Genomic DNA, 16,798 nt, shown 5'->3' on the forward strand with positions numbered 1-16,798 from the left:
AGTTATAATAGTTTATAAAAGCTACTTAAATGTCCTAATTAAACTGAGGTATAATCCTGGCTTAATCAACCAGGCCAGTGCCTGTTAAAACTGTTTTATATGGATGTCCTGATCTTGTTTTTTTGTGACCCCAATCCGGAAAAAAACTAAATAAAATCACAAAACACACTTTTAATCATGGAAGTCCAGTTCTTAAAGTGCTTTAATTGGAGATGCTACAGGAGATTTTCCTCACTTTCATTCAGTTATCTATACTCTTACTCCCACTTTGAAGTCTAGATTCCTTTAGAGGAAAATCAGCATCATGTTGTCGACAAATCAGTTTTCTTGCCGCTACAGACAAATATTTTGGAAGGAAACTCGAAATATAAATGGAATCAGTCGATAAAATGCCTAATATTAAAGATGAACGAGAAACAGCAAGTGCTCTTTGCCATCACGGCTCTTTATCTGCAGCAAAAGGGCAAATGCGGGTTTATCTGAGCTCATAAAACCATTCAGGCTCGGAGTTAGCATGGCGAGTACCTAAAACCCTGACTGCTAAAATTGGCTTCTCCTTCTTCTTGCCTCGGCACTGAAAAGCGTCAGATCACATGCACTCCACTGTCTTCACTCCTATTGGTTGTCACTCCCAAAAGTCACTATTCATTTGAAACATTCTCCATTATTGGAGATTTTGACTGTCTTCTCCATTAGTGTCCACTGGCTGTCTGTAGCCGAGTTCACATTACCCTTCAAATTGCGCAATATGGAAATTGCGAATTGAAAATACGGCCAATGGAAACACGGCAATTTTGCAAAAACTCCTATATAATCGCAAAAAGGTTTTGCGCTTGCATTTTTTTCAGACAATTCGAAAATGGAATATTTAGCAAAATTGCAATGGACACTGTTTTTGGCCATTTACAGGTCACCTGACATGGATGGCGCGGTGTGTTTGGACATAAGATCAGGCATCTGCTCAATTCTGTAATAAAAACGTGTGTAGGCCTGTGGTGAATGTTTGTCTATTTCCCAAGAGTTCAGCATCTCCTCGATAGCCTGTTGTATATGCTCTGCTGTATGAGACCCATGAAACTGATGACAATGCAATATCGCACACTTTAAATAAAGTTGAAAGATGACAAACAAACTAAATATATTCAGTATACTTTATTCTTACAAATTATACTGTATTAAGCAATTAGTTGTGCAAAACAAGCTAACCAGTTTTATTAATGATTAGGCAACTGTCTTAAAGTAATAAAGTCATGAAATAGAATCAATTCTTGAATAGTAATTGTTTACACATTTGTGACTTAAAAAATCTGTAATTATTATCTGATCAAGTAATTTTTCATTTGATGTCATGTTCTCTTTTTAATGAAAGACATTATGGACAGGAAATCACTGGGAAAACCTTTGTGTCCCATTTCAGCTGTCGACTGTTTTAATATTCATATTTATTTAAATTCACTGTATTGTGGAGGAATTTCTGCAGGAGGATGATGCATGGCAGGGTTGCTGACCACAGATATCTGCAAGAAATATAATATATATGATCAGCTACCTTGCTTACATATTACTTATTTATTGATATTATTAAACAATTAATGCACCCATTACTTAGCGCTTTACACACTTCCAGTTCACATAGTGACACTAAGTTCAAATAACACATTTGTTTTGTGGAACAGTTCTTTTTTTTTTTTTTTTGGTTTTACGCAAAGTCTAATTAAACTGGGGTTACAAGCTTCTCTTACCTCTGAGTTGTTAAGATCATGGAAGTGATTGTGCCCAAAACAACAGGGATGTTGAGTTAAAACTTGTGGAACAAACGGCACCTTTGGAAAAATACACATGTAGTTTATGTCTTCTTACTGTGAAATGCCACACATGCAAAGACACTGACAGACAGTTTCAGTATTACTGGATTATAGACATCAATATACTTCAAATGGAGTAGAAAAAAGCAAAAGACCGAAATGCTTTTGAAATGTCCTGGTGTGGAACCTTACACTTTCATTTGGATATTTTAAAATAATTTAGAAAAACTGAAAAGCTATTGATATTCTCATGGTAATGTTGCTGTTTTTGAAGCAGTTAAACTTGGAGTTTTGCTATTAGTAGAGACGTTGCTGCTGAACACTGTTGAGAGACACACAGACTCGGGTAATTCATACTCGCTTAATCTCGGCATATCGATGGTTCAAAACTCCATTACTAGCTCTTAAATCATGTTTTGGAAAAAGGGAGGTGTAAGAAAGCAGTTCTACAAGAAATGGTGCTTTAAGGACAACTTGATAAAAGTCTTGAAATACCACATTTGAACTGTTTTTAAGTAGGGAAAAATTGACTCCATTGAATTAGTAGTTGCATGTTTCGGAGTGAAAAGCTGTAGGCTACTGTTATCATGTACATGTGCCGCTTATAATACCACACTTTTAGAGCGGCTTCTCACAAACTCCTTCTCTGCAAGTGCTGCGAGTTTAACATTTGGTAATGCAATGTGTGCTAAGTTCACTTTATATTTACATAAAACATTTTGGTTTTACATGGTAAAAGCTTAAAGCTACCATATGTAAATTAACCGCTAGGGGTCGCTAACCTCTTACAATAACAAAGGCGTATATTGATGACGCATTTGCTTTAAGTGGAATTATGGATCTTGTCGTCAAGCTGATGGATCTAATAATGTTTATGGATGAGTGAATACATTGATGTTTTTAACATGACTGTGGTGTGAAGCAGGGCGTGATTGCTAATGAGAGACAGATAGCAGCGCCACACGCGAGGCCCGCGGATATAAAGGAATGAGGACATTTCATTCTACCAAACTACATGCAAGTGCAGAATTACTTCTCACACAGGTCAGTTTATTAGACGAATTAAACTTGTGAGGCCACTCGTGTCTCTGTCAAGTCGAAATTAGCCATGTACGTGGAGCTCGCGGCATCTCCTTTTGTACCAAAGTCTGCTTGCCATGGTTCATAATATTTGAACCAAACAACAATCTGTCGCCATGGTTACTATGGCAGTGCAAGCAGAACCCGAGGGTAACGCAATATTATGATGTATGACTGCCAAACCCTATTGGATATAAGATCAAACATCAGAACTTGGGAAAGTTACTTTAATTTTTCTACTCCCTCACACTGCTCACGTGTCCCGTTTCCTTGGTTAAAATCTGAATTTTCTCATGATTTACAAATTGTTGGAAACATTTGGGATATTGTAAGTAATCAACTAAACAAAATATATAACACTGGCCTAGTGGTTTGGGGATATTTTACTGCAAAAATCTTACATAGTTCACTTTTAAGGGTTTAAACATTCAAAAGTGAAGAATTTAAGAAATAACTATTTGTATTGTAAGTTGTAGTACTTGTTGGTTCTTGTAAAGCGTGAACCCAAGTGTAAGCACCCTGTAAGAAACAATTTCCATTCCATATCTGAAGGGGTTTAGCTGACAAAAACGTTTGTCAAAGACTTGACGCATCATCACTCACCTGTGGAGAACAGCAGCAGGCGACTTTACAGGCAAATGCTGACAGACAGATGGAGATGATAAACTGAAGGAAGGCGAATATCATTGATACACCACTGATTCCCCAGAAGAGAGTCTGAGAGAGAATTCAACATTAGCACAAATAATGATGACAAAATTATTGATGATTAGCACTCACATCAGTACACAGGCTGTTCAGAATCTATCATCCTTGAGGTTCATATAGTGATGAAACGTATTTATAGGTCAAACTGGACTGAGTTTAAAAATGAATGTATAATGCCTTCTTGCATTGTAAATGGTCAGTAATAGCAAGAGATCTATAAACTACTTCTGAAATGGTGGAAAAAAGAAGTGACAGATGAAAGCAGATTAAGGCTTGACTTTTGACAAGTGTACTGAGCACACAGTGATCTTACTGTAATTACTTAATAAATGTGAATATAAAAGTTTGTGACATACCTTGTACTTGTCCTCAATATAATAACAATCATAATCATTGCAGTAATCGTACATGTTGAATGGCCCTAGACCCAAATCCATTGAAATTATGATAAAGGAAATGCCTGCAGTTAAAGCACTGAAAATGTTCATTCCAAGTGAACCTTTCACCTATAGGTAAAAAAAAAAAAAAAAAAAAAAAAAAAACATTAAATGGATTAATAAATAAGAAAGAACTTTAGTTTGTTAACATAGATGGAAATGTTTATGGAGTGTGATAAAAAAAAAAAAACTACTTATATAAATAAATAAAATATACCCCCAAGCATCAATGATCAGAGTCCAAGCTCCAATGGCTCATGTGGATGATTAAGGGATTTGAATGAAAGATATCTAATAACTACATTATTAAAAATACTGTAGTTTTTACAGCAAACAGTATATAGTACAGTATCATCCGAGCAGACATTTAATGGCGACTCAGCGCTTTGTTTCTCGTGTTTTGGGGCTAAATTCTATCACTTTGTCTGAGAACTGATCTTTCAAGATGCCATCAGTTTGATGACGTCACCAGAAGTCCAGAAGTATTTATCTTAAGGTCCTTTTTATTTGTATTATTTATTGTATAATATGTGTGACCTTCTAACCTTTTTAAACAGTGCATTTTTTGTGAACTGTTGGGCTTAAACAGTAATGTCAACACAATAATAAATACAATATCAGCTCAAAAGGTTATAAATGTATTTTTTTACACAAAATTTGTTATACATACTAGTTTTCACTTTATGTACATCAATATGTCAATTTTCATAAAGGTAGGCCATTCAGATTTTGCGTTATTAGTCGCTGAAATTGAATTGGCTGCTAGCAGACATGTTTTTTATTTTTATTTATGTAGCCGAGTCATACTATTGTTATGACATCCACCAAAGAAGATTCAAATTAATTTTCAACTTTACCGATCCTTCAGTTACCGTGATAAGAAATTTAAGTTGTAGCTCAAATGTCGTGTAGTTTATATCTATTCAATTTTCGGTGTTGCATTCAGGAGATAAATAACAATTTCTGAAAAATGTATTAATTATTTAATACAATGTATTGTATTAATTGCCAGCAACCTCACTAAATGCAATGAGAAAACAATGAGAAAAAAATTGTGAAGATTGGACCAACAGCCTTATATTGGCATCCTTCTGTTGCAAGCGGATACAGAAATATAGTGGCTAGCATAGTTTCATGTTTGGAAAAGTTTGAAAAACTTGAAAACAAGTTTCAGAACATTTAAAATGGCAGAAATTGAATGAAATTGGAAATATAAATCACAAAATCACTACAGAAAATCAGTACAAACAAAATATGGTTCCAGTACCTCTGGTGCTTAAACCCCTAATAATAAGAAGTGTTGTGTACATACCAAACACAAACTGGAGGGTGAATTCAGTTTGTTTTCTGCAGCAATGCAGAGTGAGCCGGCGGAAATGTACTGAGAGCAGAGAAGAAGACAAAAATCAAGGCTTCTACTAGAATACGTAACTTACATTATAAAAGACACAACACTTAATTGTATAATTGTTTCTTACGATGAGAGATCCCCAGTAAGGAATACCACTAAAGACAAAGATGGATTCTGCATAAATTGTAGACACGATTCCCAACAGGAGAGTCAACAGACCAATCATTATCTGGGCAGTCTGTGAAGGACAAGAGAGTCTTTTATAAAGTAAAACAGTATCAAATAAATTTATAGCAGCTGTAGTTATGCATTTATGCTTGTATACTACAAAAATATCTAGGTCACATACTGATTTGTGGATGAGCAAAAATTTTCACATTTTTGGATAGTTTGCAAATCCTAAAACATTTTTCTCTGTGACTGATACACTATAAATGTATACGATTTTACTCTGTAAAGTAAAGTCATGAGAAAGATGGCACTGAGCAACATGCAACGCTTTTTGTTATTTTGTGTTTCTAGTGCTTTTTTTTTCTTTTTTTTTGGATGTCAGCAGTATTATTATGTATGACTGCCAAACCCTGTTGGATATAAGATCAAACATCAGAACTTGGGAAAGTTACTTTAAACCATCGTACGATGACCCTTCACTCATGGACGCACATGTAACTTTTCTACTCTACTAATGCATAAAAATACCATAATATGTTTGCAGATATTTAGGAAACATGCTAAGTTCACATACTCGTTTCTCTGAAAAATACTTCTACAGCCAGAAAGTTTACTTATTATTTTACACTTTCTGTGTTTTAATGTCTGTTTTTGTTCTGGTCTGTGTGATCTCGCCCACTGCCGGTTCACCCAATAGTATTTCCACACCCTGGATGCAAGTTGGCAGGAAACACAGCGTATTGCAGCCATGGAAACGAGCAAGCAAACTAGGTCAGATATTGCAGATTCCACACAACCTAAAAGCCTCGATATCCATCTAAAAATGTAAATGAACGAGAGCATATTACAGAGCATATTAAAAAGCTGATAAATAAACTCATCAACTTACATCAGTGTGTAAGTCTCCACGGATTTCATTGTCAATTGCGCTCGTTCCTGTTGCATGTTCTCAAACTGGCAAACCGCGTGAGCGTCAAGTCTGAGGAGGAGGGGCCGGGGGAAACAACGATCTCTGATATTTTGAATTTGGACTGCAGTACCTATTTCAACCACTGGCTGTCATTCTTACAGACAGCACCTTTAAAGTAAACAACAGAGCGTTGCCAATCACCTGGACCGACCGCTTGCGCAAGCATCGCCAGAAAAGAGGCAGGTGAGCTGGCATGTTAGTAAGACTCAAGCCGCCTTTCCACTGCACACAATATTCACATACGATTGTCGCACAGAACTTTGAAACTGGCCTTGAAGCAACCATTACCTCGGCTTATTCACCATGGTAAAATTAATAATTTGAACGAATGTAACGCAGCTCCCGCACTACTTTCTATTGGAAATAAATTACTTTCGGTCCAACGGGTGAAGTGTGTAGTGGAAAGGCGGCTTCAGGCGGCTTTAAAACCGGCCTCCACTATTCAGTTTACTACTTGCTAATGTGCAGAGTTTGGATAATGATATACTGAAACTGCCATTGAGCCACCTGGCTTTTTGAGACCTCACAGGGAAAACGAAAGGCGGCGGCGGCGTCTGTCTTATGATCATTGAGATGTGGTGTGACCGTAAGAGCATACGCATCAAAAAAACGTTCTGCTCCCCTAACTTGGAATATTTCATGATCATCTGTTGACCTTTCTGGCTCCCAAGGGAAATCTCTGCTGTTTTTGTTATGGCTGTACACATACCTCCGGACATTGATTTGACGCTCACAGAATTATACTTAATAATCAACATACAGGAAACCTCATACCCAGAGCCTGCGTTTATAGTGGCCGAGGACTTCAACAAAGCATAACTGAAGAAAGTACTGCCAAAGTACTATCAACCAATTAAAGCTGCCGTCGGCAAGTCTGGCAGATTGGGTCGATTAGCCAAAATTTTTAATGTTTACAACTCTCATGCCCCTCCCCACTACCAGCGAGCACCCTCCCATCGAGGTCGTGCTCGTCAGTGCATCACTGTGCGTGTGTACCTGATTTTCTGTGAAGGCGTCCGTCTCTTCAGCATCTATCAACACCATGGACTCGGAGGTAGGCTGCCCTGGCTAATCTATCCATAGATAGCAATAACCGAGGAATTGGAAGCTTGTTAGTAGATTTTCTCTCCGCCATCACGCTTCATGCAATCTCCAGGCGAACTTCAGGCGTGGCGTGTGCATGTGATATTAACGTGCGCGAGTGAGGGGGGATCTGTGGCGTGTGCACGACCTGTGATTGACAGTCAGATCTCACACCCCCCTGCGCTGATTGGACCCGATGATCCGGGAGCGGTGGATTTTTGCAAAACAAATAACACGCTCCAGGTGGAGTTAGAAGCTCGGGTTTTTTTTCTAAAACCATCTTATTTATGTTGTTCTGTCGGATTATAGTGTCAATTTCACTGAATATGATCAAAAAAATTTTGCCGACGGCAGCTTTAACTGCAACACAAGGGAAAATCGTATTCTGGATCACTGTTACACTCCTTTCCATGATGCATACAGAGCCTTTTATCTGTCTATAGATGGATAGTAGACTCCCCCATCACCATCAACGGTGACACAGTGGAGAGGTGTTGGTTTTGTTTTTTGTATAATTGTAGTTAATTATGTTGCATTCTTTATTCTGCATTGCTGCTAGGATCTATGCACACAAGATTTTCACTCATTGTACACTTGTGTCAATGATGTGACAAATTAAAGTAAATAAATTATCAACCTGATCTTATATTGCTGTCTTAGATTGTCACCAAGGCAATAAGTCACATTCTTCAATAAAAAAATAAAAATTTGTGCACCACTCCCTTTTTAGAATTTTTTTCATGTACTTTCCTTACCTCAGACTGAAATACCACATAAAAATTATCAAATAAATTGGGTTTATGAACAATTTCTCACCCCAAGGGCTTTTGGTTGGCCTTTCAGAAATGTCTGAATTCCATGAAGAGGTGAAACTCCTGCTGGCTGTTGTCCATAAACAGGCACAGGAACATTTGTCCCAGTTCCAGCTGCTGGTGTTTGTGTCGGTGGTTGAAACTGGATGACAACCGTCGAAGAGTTCACAGGTATGACAGTGTGAGACATTCTTCTTTCTGAATCTGAAATTGATCTGTACAAAATCATAGTAAATTGAGACATGTAAAGGATATGATTATAAAATAGATTTTCCTATGTTAACAATCAATCCCATTTATTTATTAAAATATTATATATTTATTATTATAAAAGTGGTCTTCATGCTGTTGAAAAACCTATGAATGCAGTTATGTCAATAGTAGATATTACCATTGGTTCAATTATTGTCATCAACTAGAATAACTCTATTAGACTTTGAAAACAGAGAATATAACAAATGGCTCATGTTTAAATAGATTTTTCCAAGGAAACTTACAAAAATGCCCTACCAACCAATATAAAGGATATTCATTGATAATAAGTATATAAATAAAATGCAGACATAATGCAAAGATAAGCATCTGTATAACAGTGTAAGTAGTCAGTGTAAGTATATAATTTGTTTGTTTTTTTACCGGAAATAAATCTTACCTTCAGTTGGTTTGTTGCACTTTTCTCTGTAGTTCAGTTCACTCTTCTGAGATGTATGCCAATATAAGTAAGATGTCATAAGAGTAACTGCTTATATTCTTTCCCAGAATAAAAGGGAATCAGGTGGTGATCATGTGGTTGTGAGGGGTGGTAAAGCTGGCCCGTTCATAAGATAAGAAGTTTAAAAACCACAAAAGACAATATTTAACTGAAGTATTCATATACCACTGTTATGTAACATTAACAAGTGCAAACAAGCATTTGCATATAAATGAAAACTGTATATTTTGTATTCACTGTTTCCAGCTGACCTCATCTCAAGGGGAAAACAATGTCCAGATAGATAAGTGCCATGTGTATCATCAGTTTTTGCATCCAGATACTTATTTTGATATATAAACTACTGAAAAATCCCACATTACTGGTCACCAGCATAAGGTATGTTTTGCATGCTGGGACCAGCATAGGATTCTGGTTGCTGGTTTGCTGGATCCCAACTTGGGATTCTGGTGGACAAGCAAATGTTGTCTTTTGTGTGCTGGTGTTTGTAGTTAAATAAAGACCAAGACAACTTTCCTAATTCATTTCAATATAATTCCAATATTAACTCTACAAGTGATGATTGAGCATTAGTGATTCACACATTCTGTTAACAAGCAGAATCACTGAAGATAAGCAGAACAACAAGAACAGGAAAAAAGAGAAGAGACAAGCAGACAGCACATCAACTACAAATGACTCACAGCCTTAGATAAAATCAATATCTCATCAGGGGATAATTAAACAACTTCAAAAACAGCATTACCATATTCACTTACTACAGAACAAACCAGTTTGGCTTTATTTCTTTCACATGGTACATGTACAAAAGTCCGTTTGAAGTCACCATTATGATGATTAGTATGCCATTTAGTTGGGCACTTGCCATTGACTTGGGTTGAATTAATTATCTTTCAGCAATTGTTGAAAGTGCTTGCTATTACTATTTTCAGTATGTCATACTCCTGACTGCACTCACATACATTTTACTATGTGCACTTTTTTGGAATCAGTGACTGACAGCTGGATTTTGAAATATGTGAGTTCCTAAATGAGTATTAAAGTATTTAAAAACAGCAACTTTCAGTTTTTAACTTTAATTATCAAGTTGATATTAACTGTCTGATTGAAAGAGCCCTTCTCATATTCACCCGTTATTAAACAAACCGCTTATGATTATGCTTTTATTAGGCATTTATTTTCTTTCTTGTTTTGCAATGTGCACAAGATCTTTTTAATTGATTTTAACTGATTTGTGTATAGATCCTTGTACCAGTTTACCAGATACATTGATTAATAATGTAATCATAATTAAAGCGGCAGTGGCTCATGTAGGTTGTCTATAAACCAGAAGGTTGGTGGTTCCATCCCCGGTTCCCTGACCAAGTGTCGAAGTGTCCATGAGCAAGACACCTAACCTCAGCTGCTCCCGACAAGCTGGATGGAGCCTTGCAAGGCTGACACCGCCGTCGTATAAATTGTTTTTGAACATAGGAATAAAACAAAATTAAAAAAAGTATAGTGTCTACAGTGGTTATATAAATCCAAATGACAAACTGTTCATACAACTATATGCAACTATTTACAACTATTTACAACTATTTACAACCATTTACAACTATTTGCAACTATTTACAACTATTCAGAGCTAAGGATTACAAATTGTCACCATCATGCCAGCGACTGAAGCAATCTCGCTTTGGAACGAAGCAGAGAGGCAAGTCACACACACCGCAGATTACAGGGGTTTTCTTGTGGCACATTCTGCATCTTCTTCTCACTTTACTGGATGGTTGTATGTGTTTTGGAGTGTGTCCTGCTGGATGGTGAGAAGCAGGAGCAGCAGGAGCACCAGGAGCAGCAGGAGCAGCACCAGGAGCATCAGGAGGCGGCACCCAATCAGCAAGCTCTTGTACAAGGGCTTCCCGGAATTCCCTCAGATTTTTTGCCCTCTTACTTTGCATTGCAGCCAGATGCTGGTGGATAATGAAAGCATTAACCCTCTGAGGTCTGAGCTGTTTTCTGGGCCTGGAGGTGTTCTGACATGCTCTGACATTTGTGTTTTTTTCTGTTACTAGTGACATTTTCATGGCTAAAGTCTAATTACACTGTATTCAGCACAAACTCTGCTACAATAATATATCAGCAGCATGTATGTAAAAGTTTGTAGTTTTGAGATAATGACATTTATGCGTGGTTTGTGAAAATACAAAAAAAAAATGTCACTGAAATAAGGCCATGAAACCCATACTGATTATTTCTTCACAAGACTTTTGAAAATTGTATGACATAGCCTAGAATATTTGCTCCAAAACTATGTGAAAATCACCCTGACTGCTCATTCAGATAAGACAATATATTGATTTAAAATTTCTAAGACGTGTTTTGTGTGACAAAGCCATATTCGAAGAGGCGTGATCATCTCATGAATATGTAAGCCTTCAACGCCTGAGAAAGACAAAGACACTCCCCTAACTGCCCTATTAGGAGCGATCAGGCCCTGTCATTCAGAGCAACCTTGCACAAAGAATGAGGAGATTTAAAAAAGAATGGCTTTTAGATTGTTTGGATTTATTTACAACACAACATAATCCAAAAATACAAATGACAAAAGAGCACATTGAAAACAATGATCCAAAGACAGAGACCTTTGTGCCATTCCTAAAAACATTGTACATACCTTTAATTTCCAAGGTGTTTGATTTTCACTTTACCATGTTCATGTACAGAGACTCATGTGAATGTTGAAGTCAGCAGGACTCAGTTGCATCTGGTCCCTGAAAGAAAAGAAAAAAGTGAACATACTGGTATCAAGAGAAACTAGGCCTGCACGATTTTGGGAATACATTTTAGATTTTTCTGGTTAAAATTGCTTTTTAAAATTCACAGAATACACACACACACACACACACACACACACACACACACACACACACACACACACACACACACACACACACACACAAATGTTTCCAACAATATATAATATAAAGAACACCATATTTGTTGTGCCTTGTAGGCATAAGCTATGTGCAGTACTGCATAAAATAATTTTATTTTACAAAGCAGCCTATAAATCTTCCAAAAGATTTCAGTAACAATGCTAGAGAAAAATATATTGATTATCTTATGTTACTTCAAATGTTTCCATTCGTTATGATGATATGAAATGAGATAATAGTAAAAACATAAAGCCTAATGTTTGGTGCATTTTTCCTTTCAAACGCAATCGCGCTCCAAAATATGATACATTCAAACCCACAGCGCGCTCCAAAATATGATACATTCAAACGCCATCGCGCTCCAAAATATTAAACATTATGGTTATACATATCTATGCTTGAGCAGATATCCACAAACAGTATTTAACAGGAAACACGGGTCTAAATAGTATAATATTCACCATATATCTAGCAACAGTTCAACTGCAATGTGAAGTTTATGCAACAATACCATAAACTAATAAGTAAGAATTTCTTACCTTACATCTTTCTTGTCTTCAAATCGCGTTCTTCTTCTTCTGATGTAAATCCAATGTAAGCTCACAGCGCGTCTTCCAAACTCGACGAAAAGCAGAGACTTGTGAAGTGTTTTGGTGTTTTGTGTTTGAGGTAATGAGGGCGTTCGCGTTCCATGTGGAGATTTGCATGTGAATCTCTTTTGCGCGAGTGGGCGTGTCGAATTAAAAGTAATTAGCAAGCGTTTGAGATACTGGACATCCTGTTGGTTTTATACAAATTACTTAAACAGAGAATATTTGTTTTCAGTTTGAATCCGATCATTTAAAAGTACACACTTAAATGTGTATAAAGGTGTATGGCTCATAAATGTGTGACAAGTATTCGCTGAGTTTTGTTTCAGTTTATAGACGTGCTCAAGAAAAAAAAGTTCACCGCGACGGAGAGGCAGAACGCACACCGTTTATTTTCTTTATTTTACAAAAGCACAATGTTTTGATTTGATTGTAAGTGGACACATACAAAAGTAGAAATATCACAGATTCTTTTTTTATATTTCTTTTTTCTGTATAACCATAAATGACGGAGTAATTTAAGTTTATTGTACTACAATGTGAAGAAAATCCAGCAAAACGCGGGGGCGCGTTTTCCGACCTCAGAGGGTTAACCACCGCAATGTCCACAAAGTGAAAGAAAAGGGAGCGGTACCACTTTCTGGTTTTTCTTAGTACGGAGTAGTAACCGATGAGGGCATCGGACACATCCACTCCTCCCATATGCCTGTGTAAAAAAGCATACATAAAAATCAATACATAAAATATAAACATATCTGCAAAAAAATTTTGCATCATCCACTGAAAAAATTCTGCTTACTTGTTGTAGTCTGACACTACTGCAGGAATTGGAACAGTCATGACGGTCCATTCTCCATCTCCTGTCTTCACTCTCCTCTGGACAGTCTGATCTCCATTTGCCGAATGGAACGAGGAACACATCAATACCTCTCTTGTGTCCTTCCATTGGACAAAGAGGAGCTGGTTGTCCCTTTTCCACCTTATGCTTCCCCGGGGAGCATTTTTGGGCAGCTTGTTTTGGGTGGTTTGTGGGAAGCCCACCCTGTTGTTCCTGACGGTCCCACAAGCAGAGATGTTTTTCTGGAGGAGGTCCCTGAAGAGCATCGGGCTGGTGTAGAAGTTGTCCACATATAATTTGTAGCCTGATCCCAAGACCTTTTCATCCACCAGAGCCATGACCGATTCGTAGCTCAGACCTTTGTTTTGCTGGCTCTGAGCTAATGGAGATTTCCCTTCGTAGATGAAAAAATCCCATGTATAGGCATTTAGGGAGTCTGCAAGGACAAAAAGCTTGTACCCCCACTTTGTTGGTTTCGCTTTCATGTATTGCTTCAGACATATCCTTGCCTTTGATGCCACCATTCTTTCGTCAATGGCGATTTTCTGATGTGGGTGATAAAAACTTCTACATCCTTCCCGAATCTACTCATATACTGGTTTGATTTTGCACAGACGGTCAAACGCAGGGGTTCCTTTATTTTTTGCATTCTCAGCATCTACCTTAGGATCGCTGAGGTGGAGTGCTGAGGACACGGCCTGAAATTTCCTGCAGGACATCACTGATGCTAGAAACCTAATGCCATACAGTCTGGACCCATTCCAGTAGTCTGAAACTGATGGCAGCTTCACCAAACCCATATATATCACTACTGAGAGGAATGAGAAAAAGTCCTTCAGGGAGATTTCCTGCCTTGGCCTTCTTGCTGTCTCCAGGTGCTCAGCAGCATAGCTGTTCGAATTCCGGATGATGGTCTGACAAACCGAGGATGAAAAAAAAAGTTGAAACAACTGCAGAGGACTGTAGGACTCGGTTTCAATAATTTGAGGTCCAGGTGTTCGAGCTGGTCTGAATTTTATCACTGGTGGTGAAACATCAGGCTCTTCTTGGGTGTACCATCGATCATCGGTGCTAGTGGAAACACCACTAGAGCCAGATGAAGATCTTTCTCTGCCATGACCATTGTCTCTCCCTCTACCGCTGCTTCTCCCTCTTCCTCGGTTTCTGCTTCTCCCTATTCCTCTCCGTCTGTCACTGCTTCTCCCTCTTCCTCTGTCACTTCTTCTCCCTCTTCCTCTGTCACTGCTTTCCCCTCTTTCTCTTAGTCTGCCACTGCTTCTCAATCTTCTTCGGTCACTGCTTCTCCCTCTTCCTCTCCGTCTGCCACTGCTTCTCTCTCTTCCTCTGTCACTGCTTTCCCCTCTTTCTCTTAGTCTGCCACTGCTTCTCCATCTTCCTCGGTCACTGCTTCTCCCTCTTTTATTGTCTTTGCTTCTGGCTCCTTCTCTTTCTCCAAAACTACTTGAAGCAGGAGTTGGAAATGATGCCACAGAGGTTGATGGTTGGCAGTCCTCATCAAAAGAATCATCTGAATGCCTATCACAGCAATATATAAAAATGTAAATATATATATAGACAAATACACACATACAAATATATATATATATATATATATATATATATATATATATATATATATATATACAAATCCCATGTATAGGCATTTAAATGTACAAATATAGCAATGTGTTTCATGAGATATATTTCAACAGAAATATACATAATTACACATTTACAAGCTACTCCCTAACATATATAAAAAATATAAATATAGCAAAATATTTCAAGATATAAATAGAAGAGGCCCACATAATTACATATCACATTTACACACTGCTCCCTATCACAAATTGGGAAAGAGTACAATGCAACTTACCGATCTAGAGATGCTTCAGATGCATTCACTTCTGAAAAAAGTAGGTCTGGCTCCTCATCACTAGATTCCTCATTCAGCTCTTCTTCACTAGATTCACAAACCTTGTCTAATACTTCTAAAAGTGTATAAAATTGGTTGTTTGGCCTCTGTGGATTCATGTCACAAACCATGGAGTGAAGGTGCAAATGAAATGGCTGCTCATGCTGATTGCCAGTTCATTTGATGCACGTTTACAAACAATCAGCAGCTGTTTTCAAAGTGCACGTGGACATGTGATTAGCAACCACAGACAATCAGCCATGGGCTGCGTTCCAGTCCAAAATTGTAATGCCCTTCACTTGCTAACTTCCCTCCGTCTCGTTCACTCGGATGTACGTCATTGCGAGTGCCCACTACTGGCGGAAACTGCAATGGGCTGAATTGGAACGTCCTAAGCCCTTGATCACTTGGAATCAGCTATGTAGTTGATTTATTATTTACATTTGTTTTCCCTTTAAGAATTTGTTTAATGCAGCATCCAAATGTATATATGGTTTTTGGGTTGTTTTCAATTAAACAAATTAGAATTAATATATCATAGAGTTGTTTGTTGTGGTGGTGATTAGACGAGATCTGTGGTGACGTCACAATCGTACTGCATTGTGGGACATATAGGTGCCTGAAGTGTACATATGAAGTAGACTCGCTCCCTCGGTCCAAATCGAGGGAACGAGGGTCTGTCCATCTAAACTTCCCTCGTCCACTTCACGAAGTGGAACGCACTTCAAAATGGCGGCGGGGATTCCCCCGAGGGGAAGTGCTTAGGGAAGTTCGCGAGTGCTGTCTAAAAGTGGACTGGAACGCAGCAATGGATTGGACAATGGTTGTGTAAATATCCATTTTCAAAGAGCCCATAGGCCAGCTGAGTTGCTCAGATCTTACAAGCCTTAGATACGGCTCTGGCTGCTCTGGTTGGACATTGAGACTTATTTGAATGACTTTCCTGATCATTATTGGACAAAGTTTATGAGGGTGGGTTCTTTCTGATCAGAAGACTTTACCAAACATAGCATCTAGTGTGTTGTTACTAAAACCTCCCACAAAAAGGACAAAAAACTCCCCCTGGATTTCATGCATGATCATGTATCAAATGGACAGGCTCATTGAAAGCATGCTCCATGTCACATCAACCATGAATAAATAAACATAAAAAAAGACATTTGGCAGATTATTGTAGAAGTGAAATAAATGATGATAGTGAAACAGAAAAAAAGTTATAGAAGTTTGAGTTTATGAAAATGTATAAAGTAAAATTATGATTATTTATATTTTATATAAAATATATATTTTACAAAACATTTTTTACTCTAAAATTGCAAGAAAATCAAAACCAAAAATCTGAACAAGTTGTGTTCCAAATTTGAGGTTGATATCTCAAAAAATCTGCTTTCTATAAGATTTTGTT

The 16,798-nt window shown here is 37.7% G+C and overlaps 2 protein-coding genes across 2 annotated transcripts; both read right to left on the reverse strand.

The window, feature by feature from the left end:
• Positions 1-1,260: 1,260 nt before the first annotated feature.
• LOC309496109 (membrane-spanning 4-domains subfamily A member 4A-like) lies at positions 1,261-9,208 on the reverse strand. The gene is made up of 8 exons (XM_082166102.1): positions 9,070-9,208; positions 8,422-8,632; positions 5,509-5,619; positions 5,343-5,411; positions 3,950-4,099; positions 3,489-3,602; positions 1,743-1,823; positions 1,261-1,517 (listed from the first exon to the last, which is right to left on the reverse strand). The coding sequence occupies exons 2-8, from the start codon at positions 8,605-8,607 to the stop codon at positions 1,443-1,445; spliced, it is 786 nt and encodes a 261-aa protein (XP_082022228.1). The 5' UTR covers positions 8,608-8,632; positions 9,070-9,208; the 3' UTR covers positions 1,261-1,442.
• A 1,391-nt stretch (positions 9,209-10,599) lies between these two features.
• On the reverse strand, positions 10,600-15,651 carry LOC309496083 (piggyBac transposable element-derived protein 4-like). The gene is made up of 3 exons (XM_082166040.1): positions 13,440-15,651; positions 13,238-13,346; positions 10,600-11,111 (listed from the first exon to the last, which is right to left on the reverse strand). The coding sequence occupies exons 1-3, from the start codon at positions 14,000-14,002 to the stop codon at positions 10,764-10,766; spliced, it is 1,020 nt and encodes a 339-aa protein (XP_082022166.1). The 5' UTR covers positions 14,003-15,651; the 3' UTR covers positions 10,600-10,763.
• Between the last annotated feature and the right edge of the window lie 1,147 nt (positions 15,652-16,798).

Source organism: Leuciscus leuciscus (genome assembly GCF_965113295.1).
Source record: "Leuciscus leuciscus genome assembly, chromosome: 4".
NCBI lineage: Eukaryota > Metazoa > Chordata > Actinopteri > Cypriniformes > Leuciscidae > Leuciscus > Leuciscus leuciscus.

Coding starts and splice junctions, on each gene's coding strand:
- LOC309496109 (XM_082166102.1), bottom strand. CDS start 8,607: ATGTCTCACACTGTCATACCTGTGAACTCTTCGACGGTTGTCATCCAG. Junction 5,620..8,421: donor GCCAACCAAAAGCCCTTGGG/GTGAGAAATTGT, acceptor TGTCCTTCACAG/ACTGCCCAGATAATGATTGG. Junction 1,518..1,742: donor ATGATCTTAACAACTCAGAG/GTAAGAGAAGCT, acceptor TATTTCTTGCAG/ATATCTGTGGTCAGCAACCC.
- LOC309496083 (XM_082166040.1), bottom strand. CDS start 14,002: ATGGTGGCATCAAAGGCAAGGATATGTCTGAAGCAATACATGAAAGCG. Junction 13,347..13,439: donor GTAGTGTCAGACTACAACAA/GTAAGCAGAATT, acceptor TTTTTTACACAG/GCATATGGGAGGAGTGGATG. Junction 11,112..13,237: donor TTCACTTTGTGGACATTGCG/GTGGTTAACCCT, acceptor CTCAGACCTCAG/AGGGTTAATGCTTTCATTAT.